At 41.5% G+C, this 18,894-nt stretch overlaps 1 protein-coding gene across 1 annotated transcript in view; it reads right to left on the reverse strand.

The window, feature by feature from the left end:
- The window catches only part of C4H10orf90 (chromosome 4 C10orf90 homolog), a 208,945-nt gene extending 190,888 nt beyond the window's left edge, over positions 1 to 18,057 (reverse strand). The window contains exon 1 of the mRNA XM_077258381.1: positions 17,830 to 18,057. Coding sequence (XP_077114496.1) covers positions 17,830 to 17,902 — 73 coding nt within the window. The 5' untranslated portion in view covers positions 17,903 to 18,057. The remainder of the gene's footprint in view (positions 1 to 17,829) is intronic.
- Positions 18,058 to 18,894: the final 837 nt, after the last annotated feature.

Here is an 18,894-nt window from a genome sequence, read left to right on the forward strand (position 1 = left end):
TATAGTAACAGTAGTAGAATAAAAGACAGTATAGTATAAAACAGTATACAATAGTATAATATAACCTTACTGTAGATAAGTAGAGTGTAATAAAACACTGTATAGAACAATAAAGTGTTACATAGTATGGCTTAGAATAATGGTATAATTTAGCATCAGTGTGGTATAATATAAAGGTTATATAATATAGTATAATATAGCAGTACATTATAGTATAATACAACAGGGTATGGTACAATCATATAACAAAACTCTAAAAGAGTAATGATTAATTTATAACGCCTAAGAATGCCAACATATAAAATATGCAAATAATGCAAAATAGGTGTAAGACATAAAGTCGATGCCATATGTGAACGAGCGGTATAAGACACAAAGCCAATAACATAAGCAATCTTTATTGGAATATATTAAAGATATAGAAGTGACCCTACACTAAAATGAGAACGGAAAGAGAGGCAGCCTGATCATGGTGCACCATAAGCAATACTATATATCTCCCCTCACTTACATTGCCAGTGACATTATATACACATATATTACTTATGGTGTACTATGATTGAGTTACAAACCTTTCTTTTTTCATGTTTGTGCAGGGTCTGGGTCATTTTATATACTTCAATAAAGATTATTTTTATACTTACACTAACTGTCAGATTCAGGCACAGACCACACGCGGACCGATGTGGTACTGTAATAAATCAATTTAGAGAGTGCCAGTATGGGACAAAAAAGATGTAAGATAAATATTACTAAAGTAAGGGAATACTGAAGATCAGGCAGCCACCTCCGACCCGAGGCACGTTTCGCATATTGCTTCACCTGGGAGTCACACTCTGTGATATAGAATTGTATAAAAGAATATAGCAATATGCTATAGAATAGAGTAATATAACACTATATGGTATAGTATAGCACTAAATTATATGAAAATATAGTATACTATAGTGTAATAGTATAGTATAGAGTAGTGCAATATAGTGGTATATTATAGAATACCACAGTATAATGTTACAAAATATTTTATAAAATAGCATATAATAATAATAAAAAATAATAAAATATTGCAGTACGGAATAGAATCATATACTGTTATATAACACAATAGGGAAAAAGGGTCGGGCATGTTGGTTTGCAGAATGAGACATCCCATAATGCATGTTAGGGCAAAATGTGATATGATAAGGCTCCCTGATGCCATAATCACTACTGATTGCAATATCTCAGAGATTGTGACAAGGATTTAAGGTACCGTCACACTAGGCGATATCGCCAGCAATCCGTGACGTTGCAGCGACCTGGATAGCTATATCGCTGTATTTGACACGCAGCAGCGATCTGGATCCCGCTGTGAAATTGCTGGTCGCTGCTAAAAGGTCTGCACTTTATTTGGTCGCTAGGTCGCCGTGTATCGCCGTGTTTGACAGCAAAAGCAAGGATACCAGCGATATTTTACACTGGTAACCAGGGTAAACATCGGGTTACTAAGCGCAGGGCCGCGCTTAGTAACCCGATGTTTACCCTGGTTACAAGCGTAAAAGTTAAAAAAAACAAACACTACATGCTCACCTGCGCGTCCCCCAGCCTCTGCTTCCTGACACTGACTGAGCGCCGGCCCTAAACTGAAAGTGAAAGCACAGCGGTGACGTCACCGCTGTGCTGTTAGGGCCGGAGCTCAGTCAGTGTCAGGAAGCAGAGGCTGGGGGAAGCGCTGGTGAGTATGTGCTGTTTGTTTTTTTAACTTTTACGCTGGTAACCAGGGTAAACATCGGGTTACTAAGCGCGGCCCTGCGCTTAGCAACCCGATGCTTACCCTGGTTACCCGGGGACCTCGGCATCGTTGGTCGCTGGAGAGCGGTCTGTGTGACAGCTCTCCAGCGACCAAACAGCGACGCTGCAGCGATCGGCATCGCTGTCGCTATCGCTGCAGCGTCGCTTAATGTGACGGTACCTTTAAACTTTCTCCGATCTCAGCTGTCAATCAGACATGACCAGTTAATTCATTGCTTCATGTAATGCTAAATAAAAGGCTGGACGAGCTATTTGTTCAATGATAGTCTCAAATAGAAATGACATCACAAAGACTAGAAAAGAAAACCAGCGAGATGGCAGGGTGTGCCGCTATGATGCTGGAGATGATATGCATCCATGGTAATCTGATTTCAGCATATTATGTATAGGCCTCTTTTCAAAATATTGATTTTCCATAGAAAGCTGAATTGAAAAGAAGAAGTCAACAAAAGAAGCATTGTTTTCACATGTGCTGAGGAATCTTCACATGCTCGGGTAATCGATATAAAACAAATCCCATTTAAAAGATTTTATATAATTGAAACTACAACAAAGTGCTAGGATATTGCTTTCCATTTAATATGGAGCTGCTGAATGTTCTGAGAGCGTTATTGTTACCGTACGCCGAGGCTTCATCTTGCTGATAGCGTGCATTAAACTTTAACTACATCACAGGCAGGAGACTGAACCTCTCAAGGTTTTAGCTGTGCGTCACAATAAAGATGTTTCGAACGTTCTAAAGTGCATGTTCACTTACGATGTCTTTAGACGTTGGCAGTCTCGTTACAAGATAGCAAGGTAGTATTATGCAAGGACCCTCCAACAGGAAAGGGAGTTAATTAGTTAATTGGTAGAAATCCAAACAGGGGGATCCCTATCACACTGGTGAGCCTGAAGGGGCGTAATTAAGCAACGACCTGTTTTTTCACTAGAGCCCCTGATGGTGTGGTTAGTCTTGAGCCGCAGGTGGTTGCCAGATACCACTCCAGGACAGACCCAAGAATTGTGCAGCTGACCCCAAGTGGACAGGGATGTAGGTACAGACTCGGAGCAGCTGGCAGGGCAAGAACCAGATCACAGCCAGAATGGACTAGAGCTGGTTCAGATGGAGCAGATTCAAGACTGTCGGACAGACTCAGGGTCCAGGCAGGACTGGATGGCAGATTCAGACATGATGGACTTAGGGTATAGGAATTGATTCAGACAGGACAAGTTCAGGAATAGGTTTCAGGTCAAAACAGAACCGGTTCAGGAACAGGGACTTGACAATGGACATAGCAACTGGAAAACTCACTAAACATTAATGTTGCTCAGGCAGCTCCCTACAGGGGAAGATGTTGTAAATACTTAGTGCCTCCCAGCTGTTGGCTGGAAACATATCAGGAGTCAGCACGCTACCATTTTAAGAAACGTAAAGCACGTGCGCACGCCCTAAATATGCTGCCAGTGTGTAGGCTCTGGGACTCAGGAGGTGTGGGGAGAGCTGGAGCAAGGCATGTGGCTTTACGCCAGGGCGATGAGTATGTCGGTGTCCCTGCTGGGGAGAGGGGGCGGCGTACAAGGATACCGGCATTACAATCCCAAGAACAAAGCTCAGAAATGCTGGAGCTGCCAACGAACATACTCCACTCATTGTCTATGTGAAATTGAGTAATGTGCAATGTTGAGAATAATCTGCACAAGAGATGGCTTTTGACCAAACATTCATTGGGTAGACAGCTTTTCCTTACCTACTCTTCCATACTTGAGTGCTTGCCTCAGGGAGAGAGGAGAAATCTAGAAGTGTATCTCCCCTTAAACATGTTGTCCACTACTCAGGAAACCTCCTTTTCAATCCCCATGTTTCCCTGAGTAAAATAACTACACCTATACTCAACTCTGAAGCCAGCGCCGGTACAGTGGTGTTGGCACTGGCTCTCCCAGAGATCACTTGACATTGTCATGTCATTCAATCCCTGATGCCAACTACCATCTGCTCCCACTCCCCTGCTTTGGACAAATCAGACATCCTGGTGAAATGAGAGCTGCGGCTCCTTTCTTCACTTCCTCCAGATGTCAATTACGTCCAAAGGAGAGGAGAGCTAAGCCAGTTCTGATTGGCCTCAGTGAGATAATGTGTGACAATGTCAAGGAATCACTGCGAAAGCTAGTGTCAACCCTTCCGGCACTGGAGGTGAGTATAAGTATTGTTATTTTACTGAGGGGAAACATAGTGACTGAAAAGGGGTTGTCCGAGTAGTGGACAACCCCTTTAAAACAAAAGAATCAGTCACTGAAATTCCATCTGCTCTATCCATTTTTCTTCTGATGTCATCTATCGGAGAAGAGTCGGCAGGCCACCTTACAAATCAGATGGGCAGCCAGTTCAGCTGACTTTTATCTAATGTGTATTAGGGCCTTTAAACTGAGTTATCACATTACACATAAGAACATGAGCTATTATGCTGCTAGACTCACTCATAAACAACCCACATCCCAAAAATATTCTATTGCTCAGCCAGTGGCTATTGTGCATCTGGATAGAAATGATCCATCCACATTTGATCCTATCACAGAAGAAGTCTCCAGGCTCCTCTCTTTTTCTCGTCCTACTACATGCACTACCGACCCCATTCCCTCACATGTCCTTCAGTCTCTTTCTCCTGTCGTCACTACCCACCTAACTGCAATCTTCAATCTCTCCATCTCTTCTGGTATTTTCCCCTCCTCCTTCAAACACTCTATCATTACTCTATTATTAAAAAAAAACATCTCTAGATCCATCCTGCACAAATAAGTACAGACCAGTCTCCAATCTCCCTTTCATCTCTAAACTCTTGGAGCGCCTAGTCTACTCCTGCCTTACCCGTTACCTCTCCACCCACTCTCTCCTAGATCCATCACAATCCAGCTTCCGCCTCCTACATTCTACAGAAACCACACTCATCAAACTGACCAATGACCTCCTGACAGCAAAATGTAATGATGACCACTTTCTGCTCATTCTTCTCGAGCTCTCTGCAGCTTTCGACAGTGTTGACCACCCTCTCCTACTCTCTAAGCTCCAGTCACTAGGCATTAAGGATACTGCTCTCTCCTGGTTCTCTTCTTATCTTTCGGACCGCTCCTTCAGTGTTTCGTTTGCTGGCTCCACTTTGTCTACTCTTCCTCTTACTGTTGGGGTCCCTCAGAGTTCAGTGCCTGGCCCCCTTCTCTTCTCCCTCTACATGGCCACAATTGGACGGACCATCGGCAGATTTGCCTTTCAGTACCATCTCTATGCTGATGACACATAACTATACACGTCAACCCCTGACCTTACCCCCGCTGTACTACAGAACACCAGTGACTGTCCGCAGTCTTTAACCCCTTCACCCCCGGAGCTTTTTCCGTTTTTTCATTTTCGTTTTTCGCTCCCCTCCTTCCCAGAGCCATAACTTTTTTATTTTTCCGTCAATTTGGCCATGTGAGGGCTTATTTTTTGCGGGACGAGTTGTACTTTTGAACGACATCATTGGTTTTACCATGTCGGGTACTAGAAAACGGGAAAAAAATTCCAAGTGCTGTGAAATTGCAAAAAAAGTGCAATCCCACACTTGTTTTTTATTTGGCTTTTTTGCTAGGTTCACTAAGTGCTAAAACTGACCTGCAATTATGATTCTCCAGGTCAGTACGAGTTCATAGACTTCTAACATGACTAGGTTATTTTTCACCTAAGTGGTGAAAAAAAATTCCAAACTTTGCAAAAAAAAAAAAAAAATTGCGCCATTTTCCGATACTCGTAGCGTCTCCATTTTTCGTGATCTGGGGTCAGGTGAGGGCTTATTTTTTGTGTGCCGAGCTGGTGTTTTTAATGATAGCATTTTGGTGCAGATACGTTCTTTTGATCGCCCGTTATTGCATTTTAATGCAATATCGCGGCGACCAAAAAAACGTAATTCTGGCGTTTCGATTTTTTTTTAGCGATCAGGTTAATGCTTTTTTTTTATTGATAGATCGGGCGATTCTGAACGCAGCAATACCAAATATGTGTAGGTTTGATTTTTTTTTTATTGATTTATTTTGATTGGGGCGAAAGGGGGGTGATTTAAACTTTTATGTTTTTTTTATTTTTTTCACATTTTTTTAAACTTTTTTTTTTTACTTTTGCCATGCTTCAATAGCTTCCATGGGAGGCTAGAAGCAGGCACAACCCGATCGGCTCTGCTATGTAGCAGCGATCATAAGATCGCTGCTATACAGCAGAAATGCAGGTGTGCTGTGAGCGCCGACCACAGGGTGGCGCTCACAGCTGCCGAGGATCAGTAACCATAGAGGTCTCAAGGACCTCTATGATTACCTTCCTGACACATCGCTGACCCCCGATCATGTGACGGGGGTCGGCGATGATGTCATTTCCGGCCGCCTGGCCGGATGCGGTAGTTAAATGCCGCTGTCTGCGTTTGACAGCGGCATTTAACTAGTTAATGGGCGCAGGCGGATTGCGATTCCGCTCGCGCTCATTGCGCGCACATGTCAGCTGTACGAAACAGCTGACATGTCGCGGCTTTAAGGTGGGCTCGCCGCCGGAGCCCACCTTAAAGCAGGGGAGCCGGCATCGGACGGTATAGTACGTCCGATGTCAGTAAGGGGTTAACATCATGTCCACTCTCTGTTTGAAACTCAACCTTTCCCTAACTGAACTTCTTCTGCTCCCTAAGTCTGACATCTCTCTCTCTCTGTGGATGGCACTGTAAGAGGTGTACTTGGACCATGTGAGGCTCCACCTCTTTTTCCTGATGTTGACAATATATATAATTATATATATAATGTTTCTGATGCTGCTATGTTCAAATATTTATATGTTGTGTAGATAGGGTAAGTGCAGTACCTCAAGGTGGACAGTAGAGGAGGTACATTAGTGTACACAGTTTACATAGGAGGATCCAACCATGGAAATGATAGAGGGTTTTCCTGTTTTCTAATCAGTAGGGGCCATAAAGCCCAGTCAGGGTGGGATGCTCCAGGACCATAACATTTCAAACGAAGAGCCCAGCCGTCCAGGGCCAGTGGGCCAGCAGAGCAGCAGACTAAGAACACAGGTTGCTCCAAGATGTGGCAGCTTTCTACATGGGCAGAGGCCCTCAGGTCCGGGGTGAAACAGACAAGGGAAACCTAAACGTAGTGAAGAGCTGAACAGGGAATATGCTGCAGTACCGGTTGAGATGGGACAAACTGGGTACAAACTGAAGGATATAGAGAAGAGCACAGGGAAAGTGATGAATGGGAACGGTGCAGAACTCTGTGTCGATGCTGTAACCGATGTGGAGGTGCTGCGATTGAAAACAAGTAAAGTTCTACGTTTAAAGTTGGAATTGGACTCTGTCTCTATTTATGCGCAATCACCCGGGGTGAGCCTGCAATGGACCAGAGGTGACCCTGAAGGTGCAGAAAGCAGAGAGACAGGTATGCTGATTAAGGGACATTGTATTCATGTGACGGGAGACCAGGGCACGCGTAAGCAAATATTCTCAGCCACGACTACGGCCCTGGCACTCCCCCACAGCACCATAATAACACCCCGGCAGCAGGCACGCTGTCTGGGTGTTACGTTTAACACCAATCTTTCCTTCACTTCTCATATACAATCTCTTACCTACTCTTGCTGCTTACACCTAAAGAACATCTCAAGAATCCGCCCCTTTCTCACCATGGAAGCAACAAAAACCCTCAGTGTTGTCCTGATCGATTCCCGCCTGGACTACTGTAAAGCTCTATTAATTGGCCTCCCACTCACTTCACTTTCCCAGCTCCAGTCTTATTTATCCGTCCTTAATGCAGCAGCCAGGGTCGTCCATCTGGTTAATCAGTACTCTTACTCGTCCGCTCTTCACCAGTCATTGCACTGGCTGCCCATTTATTATAGGATCCAATTTAAACTGCTTTTCCTCACCCACAAAGTTCTTCACAGTGCGGCACCCCCTACATCTCCTCCCTACTTTCTGTTTATCAGCCAACCCGCTCGTTACACTCTGCAAGCTACTTTTGACTAACCTCTTCACTAATCCGTACCTCCCACTCCCGACTCCAAGACTTCGCCCGGGTGGCGCCAATCCTCTGGAATGCTCTACCCCAAGAAATTAGGATTTTCGACAAGTTACATAGTTTTAGGCGCTCCCTCAAAACACATCTGTTTAGGGCGGCCTATCACATTCCCTAATCGAAGTGTGTGCATATAGCCTATTCGCTATCTGAGAATAATCCTCCATCAAACTCCACTGCACCCAACAGCACCACAAATACCGGCTGGTGGCCAGCTAATACAGCCTTTATCTATCCCCCACTCCCCCAAGATGGCTGGGCCATCATTGTAAATAAGCCCCTGCACTTTGTCTCCCCCCCCACCTCATTGTAGATTGTAAGCTCTCACGAGCAGGGTCATCTTATTTTGCTTTAATAATTGTATTGTTAACGTTGTTGCTAATGACTTGTGCATGAACGGGTAAGACCTCTTTCACACTTCTGTCTTTCAGCTCCCGTCACAAAATCCGTCAATTTTTGAGAATGCAGGATCCTGCATTTTCTCATAGACTTGTATTAGCGACGAATTGTGACGGATGGCCATCCGTTTCATCCGTCGTGCGCTGGATCCTGCATTAAAAAAATGGTCCGTCAGGCAGAGAAAACGTTCAGAGGAAGGTTTTTTCTGCACGTCGGAAAATCGGTCAGTGACGTCGCTGACTGTGAAAAGCAGGAATCCAGCGACGGGTCCCGTCTTTTCAAACTGAGCATGTGTGGAAGAATTTCCCATCAGGGAAATTCTCTCTCGCTCTCTTTCTCTTTTTACTATTGATGCTGCCTATGCAGCATCAATAGTAACAAGATATAAAGTTAAAAATAATAAAAACAAATAAAAAATCACAGTATTCTTACCTACCGGCGTCCCGCGCAGCGATTCTCCTGGCAGCTAGCGTGAGAATACTGTGATTTATTTTTTTTTTTAACCAGGTTTGTGTTGTGTATGCGTTTTCGCAGAGGAAAACCGCTGCGAAGACGCATACACAACAGGTGCACATAGCCTCGACAAGTCTGTCAGAAAGACAGGCCCAGTGCACCCGTTTTTTACAATCTGCACAGGATCCGTCTTTTCAACATTTTGACATATCCTGTGCAGATTGTAAAAACGGAAGTGTGAAAGAAGCCTAAACTGTAAAGTGCTGCAGAATATGTTGGCGCTATATAAATAAAGATTATTATTATTATCCATCTCACTGTGTGTATCATTAGAATTATTGTCAAGCCCGAGTCAGACCATATATTCATCATGTAATACAGTGCAGACACAGGGAAGCCAATGTATTTTCCAGTGGAAAAAGAAATTAAACCAATTTTAGCCGTTCTACTTCTGCATTGACACACATAAGAAATTCAAGGTCAGCTTTTGCTAATTGTTATGATTGTAGCGATGTCATCCTGCAGCTCGCAGCAAATTTATTATTCACCTGTCGAATGCATTTTCAGACAGAACATAGCTATAAATCATCATAAATATAAGTGCAAGTAGTATCCAACCATTATATCCAATAAACTCTTACCCGCTAACGTTTTTTTTTTTCATGCACATACGGTATATATATATTTTTTTACCTCTGATGAATTAAGCCTATCATCTGTCCATTTGTTTTTATTTTTTTCCCCAAAATCTTATTTCAAAGAAGTTACTAGACGGGGCGAGGTATCGTCAATACAAGTGTATGGAGCTAGCAGCGCTCACAGTGCGTGCGCTGGGGTGATTCATAAGTCTGCAGTCTCACAGAGTGACTGCAAACTTATCATTTCGGACTGGACAACCCTTTTAAATCCTTCTTAACTTTATGTAGAAACAGGAAACCTCTTTTCCGTGCATGAGTCATCATTAAAACTACAATTCCCCATCACTGCAAAGTCCCTGGCAGTCTAGCTCCACCACTTCTACTACTCCTGACCCAGCTGCTCCGCTCCTCTCCCTGCCAGAGACATTACAGTGAGATAGAATTGTAGTTCTAATGATGACTCATGCAGAGAAAAGAGACTTCCTTCTAGAGCTAGCCTGTTTTTAATTGTATCATAAAATTAAAGGAAAAGAGAAGAATTATCTGGGTAGAAAGGCAAAATGAGCAATTGTAAGTACACAGTGCTATACAGTATAATGATTGCAATATATTAAGAGGATGCAAACTTTGATGGGAGAAGAAGTTTAAAAATACAACCGATTTTATTTTACACGTTTATATTTTAGCTTTTGTTTTCAGGTTAATTATAGAAACTTATTAAAAAAAAAAGCACCGAAACAAAACTGCCTGTTCAACTGTCTTTAAATGTAGAGTGGGAAGGAGTTTTCATGAGATTACTTTGCTTGGACGATTAAATGCAGCAGATTTTCTGCACTCCAAAAAAACGCAGCAGGAAAGAAAGCCAGTATACATGGCCTGATAGTTTAAAAAAATATACAAAAATGCCCACTTAAATACATAAATACATAAATTAATAAATGCCTGTATAGGTGAAAAAAATTATCCAATGGTTTCAAAAATATTAATAGTTAAATAAATATTTATTTTCAAAATGTAAAACCCGAAAAAATCAATATAAGTTATTAACAAAAAAAAGTCTGCTTATTTGATAAAAATATTAACACGTGAATAAAGTTTTAAAAATACCAAAAATGCCCACATAATATAAACTTATCAAAAGTGGAAAAACTTGCCAAGGTTTAATGCACACAATTATTATAGACTCGTTTATTATTTATTCATTTAGATATTGATCATCAACCTTTCGGATTTCATGGAAACTTATTTCTGCTTTGTTCATGCCTCTGATTCAGATCCCAGGAGATTTGTTTCCATAGCTGCAAGGGAAAAACAAAGAGATGCTTGTCTTGTAACGTCAGAAGGTCCCGTGGTTGTACGAGTTTAGTGCCATTGTGTCTCCTCATCTATCATGCATGCAATGAAATGGCGATGTGGGTGAAAAGACTGCGATAGACACCGGCACCTGTTTAAAGGCAACCTGTCAGCACATTTTTAAACATGGAACTTGTGGTCTGGCTGTATAGGTTCCAGTCCCCCAGAAAATATTATATCTTTTTTTTTGTAGAGATCCAATGTGCCAGTCATGAGAAATGTATCATAGAAGTCATATGCAAATCAGGCTGGAAGTGCACTGGGGCGTGTCTAGTAGTACAAGTAGTTCAAGTGCATTGACACGCCTCCAGTGGACTTGAAGGTTCATTTTATCTTTTTTTTTGTCTATATTTTTCTAATACAATTTTTTTCATTATTATTTCAAAGTACAAATATGACTTTTCATTATTACATAGATATTTTTAAAACAAGTGGTTTTTTACACTGAATTGTCCTCCTTGGAAGATTTGCTGATTACCATTTTTTTCTCCTTTATCACAGTAAGAATACCAGCCTCATCAGGTCTAAGAGATCTTTTTTTACCCCTTTCCAACATAGGATGTAATAGTACGTATTTTTTAGAAGAAGGGAAACAAAAAAAAGCTCAAAAATATAAATTGTCCACGGCAGGAAGGGGTTAATAAGGTAAGCAGTTTGGATTGTGAACTGTGATGACAGAGCCCCCTTTAAAATTGTCGCTTTTATTGGCAGTGTACACTGTGTGTGAACCCAGATGTTTGATATTTTGGGTTTTATTACGGCAAAGAAATTGTTGAAGGGAGAAAACGCGGCCATTTACCTATAATAAAGAGTGTGAGATAAGGCCGTGTGATAGCCCTCCCTTATAGAATTCATCCACACATATCTCAGGCCTCATCCTACATAAATCTCAGCCCTCGTTAGAATGTATCCTCACCTTCATCTGCACCTCAAATGAATCCCGTTGGCAATGTGACCCTATCACCCGCAATCGTTTTTTCCTTTTGATTTTCCATTAGATGTTCAAAGTGACAAAGCCACAGTGCTCAGGGGATGGCTTTCACCTTGAGATGATTTTTTTGTCAAACTTTCCGGCTCCATAAAGCTTAATACCTTGCCCTTGTGTTAGATTTATTCGTATGCATTCAGCTTCTTATAGTCAAAACAACGTTCCAGGATATAAATATTTTATTGCTGATTTTATTAAACTTGAAGATAACGAGCAGTTCTAGAAAAAAATGCTTATATCATAGTGTTCACATGTCCTTCTCGGGACGGATTATGGGAAGGACACAAGGGGCACATGACTAAAGGTCTCCACCCCTAAGGAACTTCCACCAGCCCAGAACCTGTCCCATAATATTTATAAGGGTCTGAAAACACAGTCAATTGTATGGATCTTCTAATACCAAATGTCCTTCTTGGTGTTGGATTCTAGGGAAAGCACAAAGGGCCTAGAGGCCTCCACCAACTAAAGGACTGAAAGAGCTTCCAGCCTTCTTCTCTGTCTAGACCTGTTCAATCCATTGACTAATTCACCTCTCAGAAAGACAGGGACCCTTTGATGGTCATTTCTTGATCTTATCACATTTTACCCAACATTTGAGTCATGATTTGTGGGTCATTAATTAGTCGTACCCTGTCCTTTTCACTTTGGGCTATATTTGCATAATCCCATCCCCATCTTGGTCCATGTAATGTACAAAACAATTAAAAAGATCCACCTACTATATATAAAAAAAAACTTTATTACATGTATATTAAAAAGGAGGGCTTAAAGCAGAGGTTAGTCAAAGGGATTGGTGGGTAGGGGTGTTGAACCTAGTCATGGTCTGATGGTTTCCCTACCTTACCGCAGAGGTTGGCACCCTAGGAGGAAATGAAGTGGTGCCCCTGCTCATCGTTGGCATACCCTTACTGACCTTGGTAAACCCTGCAAAGGAATAGCACCACCGTGAATAAACAGCAAGCACACAGTTAGGCACAAAGGAGGGTCATATAATGGACTTCTTGGCAAGTAATGTACATAAAAACTTAATCAGGTAAGGTCATACGTGTCACCAAATAATAGTAAAGGGGAAGGTAGGGGGTGGTATACTTGGAGACACAAGTAATTAATGATGATAAATAATAGGTATATTGACCCTAATTAAGAGCCTGGAAGTTTCCCTACCTGACCGCGGAGGTTAGCACCCTAAGAGTCGATATGATTCCCGTTGCTCGACATCAGCTAGCCCTCAAAGACCCTAGCTAGACCCTGTTGTGAAACTTCTTCTACCTGTATGGATCCCCTGATGAACCCCTATTATTAGATGGGAGAAACGAGTAGGGATGATAACTTGAACATTAATGAGGATAAGTACCGTACTCTTTAGATATTATTTGTTTCATGTCTTATTTTTGGGCTATTATTCCTTAAGATGTTCCTGTGTCTCTTCATTACTCGTAGGGTGGTTTTATTATGGTGAGCTGATGTCCAACTCCCCGATCCTTGGGCATATTATCAAGTACTATACGTCTATTTAATAACAGCAATTCTGGGGTAATCTTATTATCCGCGTTTGATTAGTTTGCATCTCGGGGTATATATATGATTTTTACCCTTTGGAGGCCATTGTGCATGTGCAATAGGATGATATATGTTATTTGGGGACTATAAGAATCATATTATGGCCAAGGTGTTCTAATTCAATTCAGGGTGTTGTCAAGGCCATAGGGATTGTGTAATATATACCCTTATAGACCTCATTTAGGGACCATTAAGGAACATTATTATTTTTTTGATCTGGTCACAAAATAACCTCCATTATACAGTACCTGCTGTTTATCCCTGTACTATGAGGAATAGACACATTGAGAGTCTTTTTTGTATACACTCTTTAGGCATTGCTTTTTATCATTTGATTGATTTGTCACATCTATTTCTATATTACATTCTGAACACCCTTGCAGGTTATAGCTAGGGTCACTGAGAGCTAGCCGACATCGAGCGGGGGCGCCATATCGACTCTTAGGGTGCCAACCTCTGCGGTCAGGTAGGGATTCTTCCAGGCTCTGAATTAGGGTCAATATACCTATTATTTATCAGCATTAATTTCCTGTGTCTCCAAGTATACCACCCCCTCCCTCCCCCTTACTGTTATTTGGTGACACCTATGACCTTGTCCATCTGATAAAGTTTTTCATGTGCATTACTTACCAAGAAGTCCATTCTATGACTCTCATTTGTGTCTGTGTGCTTGCTGCTTATTCTGTTATGATAACCTGGTGGTTAGGAGCACTAGGAATGACCTGATGAGCAAACTAGTAATACAGGACAAGCTCTGGGAAGTGGGAGCTTTGCTGACCGCAACCCCTAAACCTATCACAACTAGAAATAGCCGTGGAGCGTACCTAACTCTGCCTAGACGCCTCTTCACAGTCTAAGAGCTAACTACCCCTAAAGATAGAAAATAAGGCCTAACTTGCCTCAGAGAAATTCCCCAAAGAAATAGGCAGCCCCCCACATGTATTGACTGTGAGTTAAGATGGAAGTCACAAACACAGGAATGAAATAGGTTTCAGCAAAGGAGGCCAGACTTAACTAAACAGACTTGAGGATAGAAAAGGTATCTTTGCGGTCAGCATAAAAAACTACCAAAAAACCACGCAGAGTGTGCAAAAGAGACCCCACACCGACTCACGGCGTGGAGGTGCCACTCTGCATCCCAGAGCTTCCAGCTAGCCAAGTAGAATCATGATAGCAAGCTGGACAAGGAAACAGTAGTAAACAAATAAGCTAGCAGGGACTTAGCTTTTGCTGGAGTAGACAGGTCATCTGAAAGATCCAAGAGCAAACTGAACCAGTACTAGGACATTGACAGCTGGCATCAAGTAACAATCTAAGTGGAGTTAAATAGAGCAGCCAGCCTAGGACTAAACAAGGTCAGCTGAGGACAGAACCTCAGAACCAGCAGCTCCACTCACAGCCACCAGAGGGAGTCCATGGACAGAACTCGCCGAAGTACCATTCATAACCACCGAAGGGAGTTCGAGAACAGAATTCACAACATTATTCACCGTGGTGCTATTACTTTGCAGGGTTTAATAGAATCGGTAAGAGTGAGCTGATGTTGAGGGGGGCGCCACTTCGTTTCCCCCTAGGGTGCGCCCGTTGCCAGCTACAGGACAATAGGCAAGCAGCTTGGTGAGAAGGCAACAACTATTGGCGCAATTGTTAGAAAATTGAAGAAACACAAGATAACTGTCAATCTTCCTCAATCTGGGGCTCCATGCAAGATCTCACTTCATGGAGTAAGGATGATTCTGAAAAAGTCAGGAATCAGCCCAGAACTACATAGGAGGACCTGGTCAATGACTTGAAAAGAGCTGGGACCACAGTCTCAAACATTACCATTAGTAACACACTACGCCGTCATGGATTAAAATCCTGCAGGGTAATCAAGGTCCCCCTGCTCACGCCAGCAAATGTCTAGGCCCATTTGAAGTTCGTCAATGACCATCCGGATGATCCAGAGGAGACATCGGAGAAGGTTATGTGGTTAGATGAGACCAAAATATAACTTTTTTTTTATCAACTCCACTTGCCGTGTTTGGAGGAAGAAGAAGGGTAAGTACAACCTCAACTACACCGTACCAACCGTGAAGCATGGTGGGGGAAATATTATACTTTGGGGGTTCTTTTCTGTAAAGGAACAGGACGACTGCACCATATTGAAGGAAGCATGGATGGGGTCATGTATAATATTAAGTTTTGTTTCTCTATTGTATCAAATACATATTTCATGCAATAAAATGCAATTTAAGTACAGTATGTAAAAATCATACAATGTGATTTTTTGGATTTTATTTTTAGATTCTGTCTCTCACAGTTGAAGTGTATCTACAATAAAAATTCTTTGTAGGTGGGAAAACTTGCAAAATCGGCAGTGTGTCAAATATATATTTTACCCACTGTATATACAAGCGAGTGGTCAGAAGCGCCGATCAACTGCAGAGGCAGACCCTGATCATTAGATCATAAGGTAATGGCATATTTTATCATATTCATTGGAACGTCAGGGCACCGCTGCATAGAACTCCTAAATGAAAATTTCTATCCTAAAGGGGTTTTTTTGTTTTAAATAAAAACTCTCTACCCCTTGCTGAAGTTTTTTTTTTTTTAAACTGGACTTTTGCTCAACCTTCCTGGATCCAGCGCTGAGTCTCTGCTGCTTCTAGTGTCTGTTATTGTCGGCAGCACTTAGATCATGTCGTCAACACTGCAGACAATCCGCAAGCTCCGCAGATCTGAGCAGTTCATGCCGTCAACTCTGTCAAAGCTGCTAAGCTCAGTCATTGGCTGCAGCGCTGGTGACATAAAGTCAGTACTGCAGACAATAACAGACACAGGAAACAGTGGCAGAGACTCAGATCTGGACCTGGGGATGGTGGGAAAGGACTATATTTAGTTTTTTTTAAAACCAAACTGCAGACGAGGGACAGAGGTTTTCCGAAACCCCTTTAATTTTGAACATTGAACAGGAATCAGAGGTCGGACCTCCACTGATCAGACTGTCACAGCATATCCTATTGATATACTAAGACATTACAATATAAGAATAGCCCTTTAAGGCTTCACAGTAGCTTGCAACTTAGCTTGTAAAATATTTAACATGATGGATCAACTTCCATCATCTTAAATGTTTGGAAAGTTGAAAACCTTGGACACAAACTGAGGGGACAATAAATTACAATTTAACAAATGGCTTTTTTATGATTTTAAAAGCACAGAGTCCCGGAACAATTTACAACCCTTATAAATGATGCTCCTGTCGTCATTATGTTTTTTCATCGAAACTTTTGTGAAAACTTTGGCAAAATCTGAATTGGCTAGATTGTTCTTATTTAACATAAAAAAAAATATATACTTTTTTTTCCTTAAAAAAAAATTATACTACAATTTAATGGTAGCAGAATTTATGCTGGAGATCTCTTGGTAAAATAATCAACAATCAATTACAATGCATAAAAAAACTGGGCTGAAGGGGTGTTGGTTTGTGTAGAATCCACTTCCTAGAGCATGGTGCACATAGGATCCAACCGTTTTGTCTGCTGTAAGTATTATCCACATACGAAAAAAGCAGACCCATTATTCTGATCAGAGTGTGTCATCAGTTTTTCTCATACATGGAGAAAAAAAGTTTCTCCACCTTCTCTTTTCTGACTGTCCGTGAAAATCAGACTGCACTCAGAGGTCTTCCGAGTGAGCTACAATTTTTTCAAGGACCTATTGTCAATGTTGATCATACCCCAAATCAGACATGTCTCTGCCATTATCCAAGCACCACTTGGTCTGCGAAAAATCACAGACATGTGAATGGCCACATAGACTATCACAGGTATGAATGCTGCTTGTTTGCATAGTTTGGTCACAGAAGAAACTTGTGAGAGTAAATTATATGGGGTAATTCAACTATTATCTACACAAAACATGAGGTACATGCATCAGCTTCTTAATACAGCATAACAGGAAGTCTGAAGGACCTTTTACCAGAGAGAAAGTGAAACCAAAGTACAACAAGTATATGCATTACATTCAACTAAGCATATAACAGTAACATCGCCATCTACTGTCAGAAAAGTGTAAACTCCTCCTGCATACAAATAAGTCTGCATCTGTTGCATATCTGCCAACACTGATAACCACAGATAGAACTCGAATGCAAAAAAAATGGATTCCTGAATGAGGCCTAAGTGAAGAAATTTTCTTAACCATTTAGCAGAACTATTTTGGCCTCAATGACCTAGCTTTTTTTTGTTTGTTTTTTTTATTGTTGCATAACAAAAGTTTCAAGAGAACTTACAGTGGAATGTCTGTGTGTTCCGCTAGCTCCTCCCCCTCCATAGAATCTCATGAGCAGCAACTGTCATCTCCTATCTCAGTAATGTGAATATCTGTATCCATAGAACACGGATTTACGCCATGAATTTAGAGTGAGAGATCAATCCAGGAGGAGAAACAAGCAGATTTTTCTAATATATATTACAAAGTTTCTTATTTTCATGTGCATAATTGTCTTATGGAAAACAAATTTTAAATGCCGGATAGTCTTTAAGTAGGGTGCATAACGAACAGCAACATAAAACTCAGGGCAGCCATTAAGCCTTTGCTTACCAAAGTAGCATTCTTTCTTCTTGACGGAGTAATACAGGGTGAGATGAACTTGTGAAAGGAAAGTCTTTCCCATATCAATCCTTTCGGGAAGCGAAAAAGGGGATGTAAGTTTTTAAAGGATCGTTCTATGGGGAACCATCCGTGTTTACAGTGACCGGGACTGTAACTTGTTGAATTAGTAACAGGGAACGCCAGGATCTGCCCTTTATCTGAGCCTGCGCTGCAGCCATGAATAATGAATGCCGTTCACATCTCATCACTGGAATCCTTTTCATTCTATTCAGAGACTTTATTACCCTTCCTCCTAAACCTGCAGACCCATGAAGGTTATACTACCGGGGCTCCGCTGCTCCAACCGTCAGGCCGTCAATTGTCAATAAGCAAATTAAATTCACATATTTTAATTTTTCAGCCTAGATTGATCTCGTCTTTTTTCAGATCCCACATTCACCAAGCACAGAATGTATAAAGGAAGCTTTGGGCATAAATGTTTCATTTCCCCCGACTTTAATATTTAAGTCCTGGCTCTTAGTTCGGATTGTTTCTTTCAGCAAAGTTAAGAGCAGAATTTTGAAGCTTAATACCTGCACATACAATATTAGAAGCCGTATTCCCCAGATCTCGGCAGATGAGCTCCGGCCGTAAGAGACCGAAAGTTAAAAGATGCAACTTACTTAAGTTTTGTCAAATATAAAAAAGAAATGATAATGTCTGTGCTGATGAGGATGAATATTTTACGCAATTGTAGCTCGTGAACTCTGAACAACCCTTGTCGAAAAATGACAGATTTTGGCTGATGAGAGTCTACTTAAAGGAGATTTCTCAGGAAGTGCATTTATCGCTTATTCACAACGTAGGGGATAAATGTATGATCTCTGGGGGTCTGACCTTAGGGAATACGGATCTTGCAAAAATTAATTAGATCAGATTCGCTCTAATTCGGCAGACAGGTTCGATTTAGTCCAATTATATCAGGTCTGAATCTAAATGGCCTTGATAGAAGAGGTTAAAAAAATTAAAACAAAAAATTATACTCCACTCTTCCTTTTATTCCCCCTTTCCCTT

This window comes from Ranitomeya variabilis, chromosome 4, assembly GCF_051348905.1.
Source record: "Ranitomeya variabilis isolate aRanVar5 chromosome 4, aRanVar5.hap1, whole genome shotgun sequence".
NCBI lineage: Eukaryota > Metazoa > Chordata > Amphibia > Anura > Dendrobatidae > Ranitomeya > Ranitomeya variabilis.